Source organism: Lissotriton helveticus, chromosome 5_1 (assembly GCF_964261635.1).
Source record: "Lissotriton helveticus chromosome 5_1, aLisHel1.1, whole genome shotgun sequence".
Classification (NCBI taxonomy): domain Eukaryota; kingdom Metazoa; phylum Chordata; class Amphibia; order Caudata; family Salamandridae; genus Lissotriton; species Lissotriton helveticus.
This window is the reverse complement of record NC_136065.1, coordinates 1,947,278,032-1,947,291,380: the sequence shown is the minus strand read 5'-3', so window position 1 is coordinate 1,947,291,380 and position 13,349 is coordinate 1,947,278,032. Positions and strand designations below refer to the sequence as shown.

Below are 13,349 nucleotides of genomic sequence, written 5' to 3'. Positions count from 1 at the left end.
GCGCTTGTTGGCGCAAAAAAAAAAAGAACTGACGTCAGCGCGCGTGGGTGCGTCTAAGTAGCTCTAGTGACGTCATCTCAGCGTCAATGACGCACGCGGAGCTGCACGACAACGCCTACCGACGCGCAGGGGTACTGCTGACAATAACTTTCTGGATCCAGTCTGACGCCTTGCGGTAATTCTAAGGTAAGGAATCTATCACTATGTGTTTCTTTCAGATAGTCAGAAACCCTGGGCCTCTGTGTATATGAGTGTTTTACCGACAGAGTCTGGACTTTGAAATCCTGACCAGGAACACCACCATTATGGAGCCATCTTTGGAACCTTTTCTATTGGCCTGGTCCCTTCATGGTGTGCCAACATAAAAGAGAACAGGAGTTGAATACTGACTTAAGCTTTAAAGCCATTTAGCACCAACACACTCCTATAAGGCTCTTGGAGTCTGTTAAATTATTCATGGGGTCACTAACACATTACTAGAGCTATGTAAGGTTGCATAACAGCAGGAGTCAAGACCATAATTTCTCAGCTAATCCATTAAGGAGAGAACAGAAATAAGGTGATGAGACATGAACACCACGAAAAGTCACAAGGGTCAGTGAAGAATTTTCTCTGAGAAATCCCACACAAACGAACTCTAGCAAAGAGGATTGGAACCACTCAAGAAATGGGTGAAAGCACCCAACTTGTAATCACTACAGAATGTTATGCATGACAGTTTCTTGACATTTTTGAAGCCATGGGCAAGACAAAAAGCCAATTGGCATGGACTATAATTATTTAAATTGCTGAAATTTGGAGATTGGGAGACCATCAGTATCTATGGAATCTTGAATAAAAACAGTGGCGCAGCATTAACTAGTAATAAGTGGACAAAGAAATATTGTGGTTATGTATTTTCAAGAGGGGGAATAAAACAATATTTTACGAGATGAGAGTACAAGCAAAGAAGTAGAAGAGTCAGCTTTGTGATGAAAAGGTTTGATTGAAATGTAAATAAAAAATCTTGGTCAGAGAAGAACTGCATGTTTTCAAACTTGGAAAGGACTCATGCTCTGAATTAGGGTCACCGTCAGAAATCAGCGCAGAGTATAAAAATAAAAAGTTGGGTTGGCCTGGAAATAAGCCTTAATGGAAAAGGAAAACGGCCAGGGCAGGGATGTTGAATGGCAATGTCCTACTAAATATTTAGAACGTAATCTAGGAAGTAACAGTTTAGTCTGGAAACACATTCAACAGATGGTGAAAATAGTTCTAATGCCTGAAATGGTTTTCCAGGTGCCATTAGTTTTATTTGCACCAACCGGCAGCTAGAGGCGCAGGGGTGTGCATGGAAGAGAATTCACCAGATTCATTAGGGAGAGTAATGGGATGGGGGAGAAAGAAGAATGAGGCACTACTGAGAAGGAAAGAGGGTATTCTTTAAGTTAGAAAGAACTGAGAGAACTGCTTAGTTTTGAGTCTCTAAACAGATTGTGGAAGGTTGGAAAATATGTCCATGGGTGTGACCTGAATTGTGAAGAGTAGCCTGTAGTAGTGAGTAAGCCCATTGGGAAAGATACAGTGTTCACAAGATCAAGGGTAACATTCCTCATGAAGATGATATTGAGAAGAGGACCACAGTGGTGAGGAGGCTAAGAGAGGTGATGAGCAGAGAAGATATTATAAATGTTGGAAGATGGGTGCATTTTGAGTGGTAATCTAAATGTTAAAATTGGAAAGCCGCCCAGGCTTAGAATATCTCTACCTTCAGTGTCCCAAGATGCAGGGAATTTGGGGGCAAGGAATAATGTAGGAAAGCCTGAAAGTTAGCAACAGAGAACAGTCGGAGCAGCAGTCACAAAATAAAAATATTGGTGAGAAGAAAGCAAAAGTAAGAATAATACATTTATTTTATCCTTACAGCAGGAATGTTTATCTTGGGCACAAAATCAACATAGCCCTCATCACTCAGAGCCCCCACGCCCCACTAACAAAACAGCTTCACTTTATACGTACATTTTTCCTGCACCCGAGATGGTTGGACTGCTTTTAAAGACGGTCATGAGTCCGTGTATAGTTAATAATTCAAGGAAAGGAAGGTACATTATCACAGGACATCTCACAAGCTGTTAGTTATAGGAGCAAAACACACACCAATGAGAGCATAACAGGTTTTATTGTGCAATGAAGACTGTCCATGTTATAGTGCAGAGGGAAACTAGGGCTTCTGCTGAACTCCAGGGGAGAGAGAGTGAACACACTGGCTTTCTCACAAGATTGCATTCTGGCCAGTAATATTTATAGTGTGGATTATTGTGGCAATGACTGGGTGTGCCGCGAACAAAGGGCAAACTGGTCACAGTCTGTTCATAACTGGAGCAGTATCTGTCCAAAGTACAGGACCAAAATATCACCCCCTGCATGCAATCCATTACTGTGCAAGCAGGATCCACTGAACAAATGGACACAATCTGTTCAGTGCCAGCTGACATCACTTCACGGTTCTGTAGCAGTTGACTGCATGTTTGGCCATGATGAGGATCATTTGTACCACTGGGTTTGCTGGGACAGGGAATCTTGGACCATCACATCCTCCAGTTCTTCCCAAGGTTTCAGGTTAGGACCAGGGAGAAGCAGAGTCTGAAATAAACACAGGAAGTTAGGACTGCACAGCATGAAGAATTGTCTCCTTTTATTTCATTACATTTTTGTACTTTAGGACTTCAGTTCTGTAGGTGGTGAGGAATGAGGATCAGTAGGTAGGAATTATTTCTATTAACACACTGGTAGCAAAGGAAATGGAATTATACAGGCCTGAAAAAATGCAGCATAGGACCTTTGCATCTGATCAAAAGCATGTTCAAATAAATCGGAAGATAAGACCACTATCCAGCCAGTATAGGAAAACAAACAAAACACTTCTTCTGTAGAGCAATTCTAAGATCCCATAGGTGCTGAGCCTTTTGCCTACATCCCACTGTGGTGACAAATGGGGTCCTCCTCGCACAAACCCCTCCTCTGAGGGAATCAATCCCATTTACTTTACACACTCATTATGAAGGTCTCTCTAATCCCAGCAAAGCTCGATATCTCCTAGTATGCCTCTAGTAGTACACAACCAAGTTTGCTTTACTCTCTAAGACAGAGCCTCGACAGTTACCTTGATTATTGGCTGCTTAGGTGGGGCCCAAGCTGGTACAATCTTGCCATGCATTCTCCAGGCTCCATATGGGTTGGCCATGTGACGTTCAAACACCACATACTCCAGGACGTCTTTAGGCACATTTTCTGAGCCATACATGAGGCGCCCAAAGCGATCGTAGATGGCCAACGACTGTGGAAAGAAACAGGGACTGAAGTGACATCTGCGACTTAAATGGAATGTACACACTGATATTCTGGCACTAGAGTACCAACCCTCTACAACCATGAATTCTGTAGGACTCTGATACAAAAAAATTACACAAAGTTATTACCCAAGTATGTGCACACAGATCCAGAGAGTAAGACCCACCAACTCGAGAAAACACACAAAGCCACTAGACAATTTATGGCCCACCTCCCTGAACAGTCGCATCTCCTTCCACCAACCACCCAGACACCTCAGCTCGACTGCTACTCGCACACATCCCAATCATACACAGACCACATCAGGAGGACTGCCATTCTCTTACATCGCTCCTAAAGCGAGAAATACCCTACCACTCCACATCAGAGCCTTCTCCCCTCTCCTTGAATTCTGCAGGAAGCTGAAGACCTGGCTTTTCAGTTAGCCAACCTACCACAGGCAGGGCTAGGTACATATACCTTTTCAGTGCCAGGATACCCTCCCGGGTGATAGTGCACTTCACAAATACCATAACATGCATGCATGCTTACATACAGTGAACCCAAAAAGAGGGACCTCAGTGACCACCAGATAGGGTGTAAACAGATGTAAAGTGTTGAAGCTATCTACCTACAAAAACATGTACATTGACGCAGGAGGGCAAATATGATACCTAGTCATCTCCTGAAAACAAAAACTAGGACGCGAAGGGTGAGACCACACTACTTTTAAAGAACTAGCACGCAAGCAAACACATTGCAAGACACAGCTGCCTCCCTAGAATTAGAACACTAACAAAACCAGCACATCTACAGTGTGTGTGTGCATATACTTTCACCTTTACAGCATTTGGGGGAGGCAACGTCCACAGAACATATATAAGGAACAGAGGAAGGCAAACGTGAATCCCAGCTGTCTCCAGATAGGAAGCACGGCAGATTGCAAAGCGAAAGGCTACACCAAAGTAAATACATACCAGAACACAGACTGAGACATTGCTGCCTCTAAAGAATGAGAATGCAGGCACCACCAAGAGCTTAGCATACCTGTCGTGTGTGCATGCGCACAGTCACCTGACCGTACAGGTTACCCTTGTTCACCATCTCAGGACAGCGTACTTGCACCACTCGGGAAGGCTCAAGCGACTCCACAAACTTCCACCGGATCGTCCGGTATCGATTTCCACGAACCATTTCCTGGAGTGAAAGGAAGATGAGACAAATATTTCATAATAGCCACATCTACGAGAAATCAGGATAAATAGCTAATAGGAATAAACAATTTAATACTGGGAATTTAAAAACACCTATGAATACACAAAATATATATTTGAAACATTTGTGGAATGCAGGTAGGATGAACTGTTCCGACCAGAAAAGCCAGTTATTGTAAAAAATTAATTAAATAATGCAGCAAGCAATGAAAATTAAAACGAATGACAATATCATACGATGCAGCGTCCAATGAGGAAACTGTTCATTCACATGAGTAGGCCATTGAGTCTCCACACAAAATCTATGCAAACAAAACACCATCTTACAGAATTCCGAGGCAGCACACAAGCCAACAGGCTCTGGCCTGCAACGATACTAAGATTAAAGGTTCCACATGCATAATGCCAACTGACATGATTACGGAGACACTACACCAGTAAACCTATGTGAAAGCATATTCACAGAAACCTACGCACACAACAGGTTCATCCCAGGATTTGTGCCAGCTGAGAAGATTTAAGGCATTGCCCAGTGCGCATATCCTCCCTTTGCATTGAAAACCTGACAGAAAGGGCATAAGGAATGCAGCAACTAACAGGACCTCTGGACAGACAGGACCTACCTGTAGCAGCGAAAAGGATCTCCACAATCAGTGTATCTACTAAAATGATCTCTCCGGGACTGTGTGGGCTGGTAGGATCATCCTGGGTACTCCGCTAGCTGGAAGATCGCCACAGGGACTATGGTTAACAGTATCGCCTCTGACACAGGATTAATTAACGAGCTCCCGTAGCATATTGCACATGGCCTAACGCGGCCTTATTGAGCACAATGGTACATATGATATCTGCCTAATATGTTTTAAGTGAATACAAAAGTCCGGGGACTGTGATGAAGCCTCAGAAAGAGAGACTCCCCAGATGCCCACGTCTGAGGGGTTCTGAAAACAGTGTGCAGTATTCCTTAACTTTTAATGCTTTAAAAAAGGCCAGTATCAACATAGTGAGTTCTGACATTACCAATGCACTGCAACAGGAGAGCAGAATTGCAGCTACATCAATTATTTACCTTGCTCCAGTTCAGACTGTACCATGTCCTCTGAACAATGACTATGCATCGTATACAGATAGCAGTGAGCCCTACGCCATGTCCATCAATGCCATCAAAGCTATGGATCTGGACCTAGCCATTCTGACTGAAACGTGGCTTACTGAAGCCTCTACCCCGATTATGGACATACTAGTCCCCCCCAATTATCACATCATTAGGCTGGACAGGTCTCCTGACAAGACGGGCGGGGGAATTGCATGCATTTTTAGGAGCAACCTCTCCGTTACTAAAGTCACCTCCCCCTCCCTTTCCTCCTGTGAACTCCATTGCCTCGACATCACCAGCGAGGGCAAACAAGTTTGTGCTTTACATCTCATCTATCACCCGCCTGGTGACAATCTCATATTCACCCAACAACTCATGGACATGATCACCTCCAACGCCGGTCGGCAGACCACCCAAGTCTACCTGGGTGACTTCAATCTCCACTGGAACGATCAGAAAGACACAGTGGTGAATAGTCTCAAAACTTTCCTTAATGCGCTTGACCTCACCCAAATATGCGATAGACCAACCCACGACAAGGGCTCGATACGCGATCTCATCATTGCCAAAGAGAACTCTACACAACTGGAGGCGATTCTACCCTGCGACTGGTCAGATCACCACATTATCACCTTCTTTATCAATGAAAAAGTTAAACATAACCCGGCTCAACCAATCAAATCCAAAACATGTGGAGAAGCGTGGCTCAGTGGTTAGAGGCGGCAGACCCGGAAGCTGAGATCGACTGTGGACCAGGGTTCGATTCCCCGCCTCGGCGGGTCTCGGGCTCAAAATTCCACGGACTCGACAATTCTCGCTCCGGTGCCTACTCGAATCACGGGGTCACACTCTGCAACTCTGGGCAATAGCTTGCTTAATCTCCACTACGGCCCCTCGCGGCGGGATGCCTGGCTTTCACCTTGTGGACACCCTGCCGGGGTTTCTCACAGGGGAATACCAGGACGGGTTCCCTAAGCAAGCGCCAGGATGCCCTTTGGGTGACAGGTTTGCGCTATATAAGTACACCTACATTTACATTTACAAGGGACATGAAGAATCTTAACCCCTCTACCCTGCCTCCCCACATCGGCAATCTCCTCCTTCCCCCTTCAGGTGCCTCGGATGTTCAATCACTGATCGACCACTACCTTGACTCTATGAATACAATAGTCAATGAAGTCGCCCCACTGCAACTGAAGAGAGTCTCCACCAAAATTTCTAACCCCTGGTATGATGATAGACTCAATGACGACAGGCGTACTATGCGAATGGCAGAGCGCACCTGGAGATCGGACCCTTCAGCACTGCACCTCAAAAGGCTTAAGAACAAGAGAAACGCCTACTTCAGGAAAATAAAGCGCACAAAGTCGGACTTCTTTAGCCGCCAGTTGGACCAAGCAAAAAACAGGCCAAGAAAGCTGTTCGAACTAATCAAGACCCAAACAAAGACACAACCCTTACAATCAAACAGCACAACAAGCGACACCCCACACTGTGAAGCCTTCTCTGCTTTCTTTAAGCTAAAGACTGACAACATAAGAAATGACCTCATCATGGATGTAAGCCGATTCCCCAACCACACCAGAATGGCTAACACTCAACCTAAAAACAAGGCATCTTGGCTTTACTTCGATACCTATTCGGAAGAAGCAATACGCAAATTGCTCTGCACCTTGAAACCCTCTAATCACATCACATACCCTCTAACTGCTAATGCTGTAAAAGACTTCATCCCCTTGCTCCTCCCTCTCTGGACCAAAATCATCAACAGCTCCCTGCAACAAGGCCTCATTCCAGACTCCCTCAAGGTGGGGCAAGTCACGCCTATACTCAAGAAACCTACAGCTGATCCGTCTGACCTAAACAATTACCGGCCCATCACCAATATCCCCACCCTGGCCAAACTGTTGGAGAAATGTGTCCAACTCCAACTCCAACTAACAAAACACATTGACCAATTTGACCTCCTCAACCCTCATCAATCAGGCTTCCGAGCGAAACATAGCACGGAAACAGCTATGACACACATAATTGATGACGCCCTCCAAATTCTTGATCGCAATGAGTCCTGCCTCCTCATCCTTCTTGACCTCTCGTCAGCATTTGACACGGTCAAACATGAGAACTTGCTGGAGCTGCTAAGCACTAGAATGGGTCTATCGGGAACTGTTCTCAAATGGTTTTCATCCTTCCTTCACAACCGGTCTCAGAAGTTCAAGATCGACAATGTGCTATCTACACCTGTGCCTGCAGATCTAGGTGTTCCACAAGGATCCTCCCTCTCCCCCACACTGTTCAACCTCGTCATGGAACCGCTCGCCACCTTGCTCCAAGCCTCCAATGTCCAATTCCATATGTACGCCGACGACACACAACTTTACCTAAAGCTACAATCCCCTGAAGATATCAAACATCTGAATTCCACGCTTATTAACACTCAATCTTGGCTGGCCGATAATCACCTCAAACTAAATGCTCTGAAAACTGAGTTCCTACTCATCTCACCCCCGGCGAAAATTTCCACCACCCAAACCTGGCTCAATAACCTAACAGCACTCAATGTCCTACCTACCATCGTGGATTCGGCGAAATCCCTAGGCATCACACTCGACGCCAAGCTCAACATGCAGCAGCACGTTAGCAAAGCCACAAAAGCAGCTAATTTCCAAATCAACACACTGAGGAAAATTAAACCCTTCCTCCCTGCCGAAGACTTCCAAACTGCTGTACAAGCTTTAGTCATCCCTCGAATAGACTACGGAATTGTGGCCCTCAGCGGACTACCGCTATCCACAACAGCACCCTTAAGAGCCTCCCTGAACGCTGCCGCGAGACTCATTACTGGCTCAAGAAAGCATTCGCATATATCCCCAGACTTAAAGTCTCTAAAATGGCTGCCTTTTGAAGCCAGAATACAGCTAAAAATTGCAGTTATGACACACGCGGCCGTGCACCACAATGCACCCAACTACCTCGCTCAAAAGTTGTCCATATCAGGAGGTTCGAGATCCAATAGAAGTACTAAAAATCTACTCCTGAAACCTCGCAGATTCCGGAAAGAGAAAACATACAAGCGCTCCTTCTCAGGAATGGCACCCAGGATCTGGAATGCGCTCCCTCCTGAAACCAGGCTTATCTCCTCCACTGCACTCTTCAAGAAAGAGGTGAAAACCATCCTTCTGGCCAAGATCTCCTGAACCTTATAGGTGCTGGATCAGAGACTCTGCATTGCTTTGTATCACTGTTCACCTTGTCCTTTGGCACTATACTTCTACTTGTTGGGGACACTACTACGCTACTGTCTTACTACTGACCAATTTATGATACACGTTGGTTTACTGATCCACTCTCCCGATGCCCCCTCTCAGTGTTCTCTCTATACTAAAACATTGGTATAAGCCATCCACACACCCAAGGTGTACCTGAACACCTCTGTAGTGGGATCAACGACTTGCCGTCTTATATTACTTGTTTACCTGATCGTATATTGATATGTTTTATGTATGTTATTATTATCCTACCATGTTAGTGACTATTATACTGCTCCCATTATCTCTGTTCATTCCTACTGCCCCTACCCTGTCTTTGTGAAGCGCTCTGATATCTGTAAGGATCCTGTTCGCGCTATATAAAACTTTGAATAAAATAAATAAATAAATATGCCACAGGAGACCTCACCTATCAGCTCCTTTCCTAAACTGGAAGAGTGATGAAGCTTTTACATGGTTTAGCCAATAACACTCCTTGTTCAGACCCACTTTCTGAAACTGCACCAAAATGCTCTTGATCAGCACTGCAACATGAAGTTAAATAAAGTACAATCTTTCATAAGAGGAAGAAGGCCACAGAGAGCATAGCTATTCCTCGTCTTTGTTGACATGCTCATTTTAAGAAAAACTTTCCACACTAGTGATTAGACAGTAATTTAACTGCAGAAACTCCAAAGTATTTAAAAAACAAAGGTGAGAAGAAAATGAAGTATTTTCCTCTCCCTAACATAGAATGCTGCTTATTGCATATTACTGCTCCCTGCACACGAGTTAAGGAGCAAGCATGTAGCTTTCTGAGCCAAGTTTGTCTGGGATTTTAGAGTACAACGCAGGTACGAGCAACCCATATTACGTCAAACATGCAACAAAGTGTGCAGAGAATGAACACTAACCGGATAGCATCGCTCGGTCACCAAGGCATGCAACCTGTGGCGGTTAAAACTGCAATGAGAAAAACAATATCAATTCATGCTGTACAAAGAATTTTACTATGTAAAAATATGAATCTGAGAGGGCTCTGCGGATGATATATTTAAAAAAAAAAAAAAAGTTACTAACCTAAAACCTTAAACATGTTACTAAGCTTCACTAGTATACAACAAGGTTTTCATCTGAAACAGGGGATCGTCCCTCTGACTCACACCTTAGCTAGCTCTGATTCCCGTACTGAACCCTTAGGCCTTTGTCGTATCCTGGCTAAACTAATCATTGTGGAGATGGAAGTATTTCCCAGACTTACAACATGGCTAGGGACACCCACCCATTTTCCTCACTTAGTCCCATTGCAGATTCAATTTCTCCAAGGCTCATATACCATGCCATAGAAGGATATCCTGGCTGGAGCTGCATTCAAAACTCACTCCCGGCCCGCAGAGCCTCTTACAGCAAGGAAAGCCACTCTTATTTTAGTTGTATGGTTATGCACAAAGAAACACCCATAAAATCGGAAATAAATGTGGCACTCTCTATATACTTTATAAGTATCAAGAAGCTAGCGATTTATTATATGTGTGCCTCATATTCTAAACTCAACCCCCATGGATAGCACCATGATGTTACTACAGTCTCATGCATCACTTGGTAGGACTATTTCTCTTCCCAGCTTCCCACAGAGTACCACTGTGATGACGTGCCCAACCAGGGCCCTCTTTACAGGAAGCATCTCAGAGCGGCTGGAGAATGTGATAAGAGATCTGGGGTGAGGCATAACACCAGCAATGTATACCAAAGGAAACCTGGCCTCATACAGCGTATCAGATTGCCAAAATTTGAAGGGAGTCTACCATAAGAACTCCGACAGTTACACTCCGCCCTCCTCCTCGCCAGCCCCTCACCTGGTAAGGAGGTTATGTGCCTCCACATATATTTCATGTGCCTTCTGCGGGAAACTCTTACTGCTAAAATTCTCATCGAAATCCTTCACTTTACGGATTCTGCAAAACAAAATGGAAATGCCTTAATTAAGGAGGAAATGCACGCCTTATTTTGGTACCAACAGTGTGATCTAGTGCTCAAGACCAAGAATTTGAATCAAGGGTCACCTCAGCATTACACATATTAGGAGAACCAACTAAAGGTATCTGAAACTCACCATCTCAGTAGACGTTTCCTTTTGGGAACAATGGGTGTAAACATTCACAACAGACTTGTTCAAGTATAATTGCACTTGCAATCAACACTGTAGTCATGCAAGATTACAAAAAAGCACGTCAGTTAGAACGGGCGACATCCCTCACCTACCGCAAACTACTCAACAACAGCCCCGAACCCACAGCACACTTGAAAGTGAAATGGGAGGGGGAGGTTAACGACATGGATGAACACGAATGGAACGCAGCACTTGGGTCCCCTAAAGAAGTAGGCATCTCGGCACGCATGCGATTAGTGCAATTCAAGATCCTGCACAGGGTTTATTATACACGGACAATGCTACATCGCATACACAGGGCGCCCCATCCCTATTGTCTGCGTGGGTGTGGGGAGGAAGGCACATTCTTCCATACTGTATGGGACTGCCCCAGGATTCAGGCATACTGGGCACAAGTACTCCGCACAATTTCACAGGCATTAGAACACTCCATACTACCTGACCCGAGGAGATGTTTGCTAAATATATGGGAATCTACTGACCTGACCCGATACGAGCAACTTTGGGTCACGGCGGGGCTAATGGTAGCGAAACGTGACATAGCACAGCGCTGGGGGTCAGCAGAACTACCAACTAAGTCCCAGTGGTGCTTGAACATGGATCGGGCGATGTTGACCGAGCGGGCAGTATACATCAACCGAGCCTGCCCCGGGAAATGGAATAAGATATGGCTGAAATGGAATGAGTACAGGGGGGACATCTGCGAACCCTTGCGAGAGGAGGGTCTGGATGAATCCGACGATGAAGGGGAAGGGGGCTAAACCTGGGTAGGAGGGGGGAGTGAAGTGTAGGCCTGGGCTGCGGCAGAGGGTGGCCTCATAAAGCGTAGACTGGTGGGCCAAGGAGGTGGGGACGGGTGGGGTGGGTGGAGGCATACGAGCGCTGTATAGGGCTGTCAGGTTCCCGTACATCAGAGAGGCACGAAAAACTTGAAATGCATTGATTCAAGTCAGACCACACTGTCATTCCTAACTGTTGTTGTTACGAGTTTGTTATTTTTCACAAAAAGAAACGAAAGAAAAAAAAAACTCCATCAAAACCTCAATTCCTGCATTGAATAATTGCTTAAATGGCACTTTTATTGTTTCAGTACGCTCCGTCACAAATTCCTTGTCACTGTGGTATTGCTATCCTTTTTGCTGAAAGTCTGTGTATGCAACGATCCTCGGATGGCGGCCGGCCCTCAGGGTTGTAGGCATTCCGCTGTGTACTATGCAAAGTGCAATAAAGGTTTTGGGAAAAAAAAAAAAAAAAGCACGTCAGATGATACTCAGGTGACCAATGACCATGCATCCTGCCACAGCACAAATGGCGGACCACGTGAAAAGCTGCACTCAGCCAGTGACTGTCACTTCAGTCCTCTTCACTACATTCTTCAAACATCCCAAAGGTTTAGCTGTGGGAAAGTCTAATGTGACCTGGCCTAGGTCCCTTACTTTAGGGTGTAAAGAGTGGAGAGTTGCTATTTTTACTTCGGCCACTAAAGCTTTGCACAGTTAAACCACCAGATTATCAGTAGCTGTATTAGTATTCACAACTAATGAGGAGAACTACACATGCTCAATTGTCTTTTAAAATCTCAACTAATAATCTAAGTTTACCTTCCTGAAATAGATATAAATCCGACATCTTTGTACCATGATTTGAACCTCCCACCTGCAGTTTATACATACGCACACCTGAGCAGATTAAAAACCGTCCCTGCTGTTTTAATAAAACTAAGTAGCTATTATGCAGTTCTTAATACCACAGTTTCCCTTTCTTCCATTCAAACTGAGCTACGCCCAAGTGACTTCAAGACCTGAAGATTGCACATGTTAGAGCAGAGATGGTGACAATTACAAGAACTGACTGAGTGACTGACTGAATTCAAATATATGCGTTTTGTTAATATTGATGGCAAAGGTTTAGCCTCCGCATATCTTTGATGAAAATGGTGTACTGAGACAGATGATTGTGAGATGTCTGGACAGCACTCGATATGTTGAACCAGTTGTAGGAAAGGATTTTATCATTGTCTTGGTCATCATCGTTAGCAGGCTATAAATCAGATTCCCATCTCACACTTTGCACCAAACTAGAATCCGGATTCAGACTAATTCCGATTGCCAACCCACTCTGTGGACCAACCTATAATCTAAGCTCCAACCCACCACAAGTACCTCTTGTCCAGATTCCTCTAGGACCCCAATTACATTCCTTAAATCCAGATTTCATGCCCCGCCCTATCAGCCAAGCTATAACCCAGATTCCCATTCCAGCGTGGTACATAGATTAACTGGGCCACTGCCCAAACGGATAAAAAGGACGTG

General features: G+C 44.8%; 1 protein-coding gene across 1 annotated transcript in view; it reads right to left on the bottom strand.

Moving 5' to 3' along the window:
* Window positions 1-1,869: 1,869 nt before the first annotated feature.
* MRPL45 (mitochondrial ribosomal protein L45) overlaps window positions 1,870-13,349 on the bottom strand; it is a 75,384-nt gene continuing 63,904 nt past the window's right edge. Inside the window, exons 4-8 of the mRNA XM_078645601.1 lie at window positions 10,724-10,822; window positions 9,782-9,830; window positions 4,357-4,506; window positions 3,143-3,316; window positions 1,870-2,622 (exon numbers count right to left, since the gene is read on the bottom strand). Coding sequence (XP_078501727.1) covers window positions 2,524-2,622; window positions 3,143-3,316; window positions 4,357-4,506; window positions 9,782-9,830; window positions 10,724-10,822 — 571 coding nt within the window. The 3' untranslated portion in view covers window positions 1,870-2,523. The remainder of the gene's footprint in view (window positions 2,623-3,142; window positions 3,317-4,356; window positions 4,507-9,781; window positions 9,831-10,723; window positions 10,823-13,349) is intronic.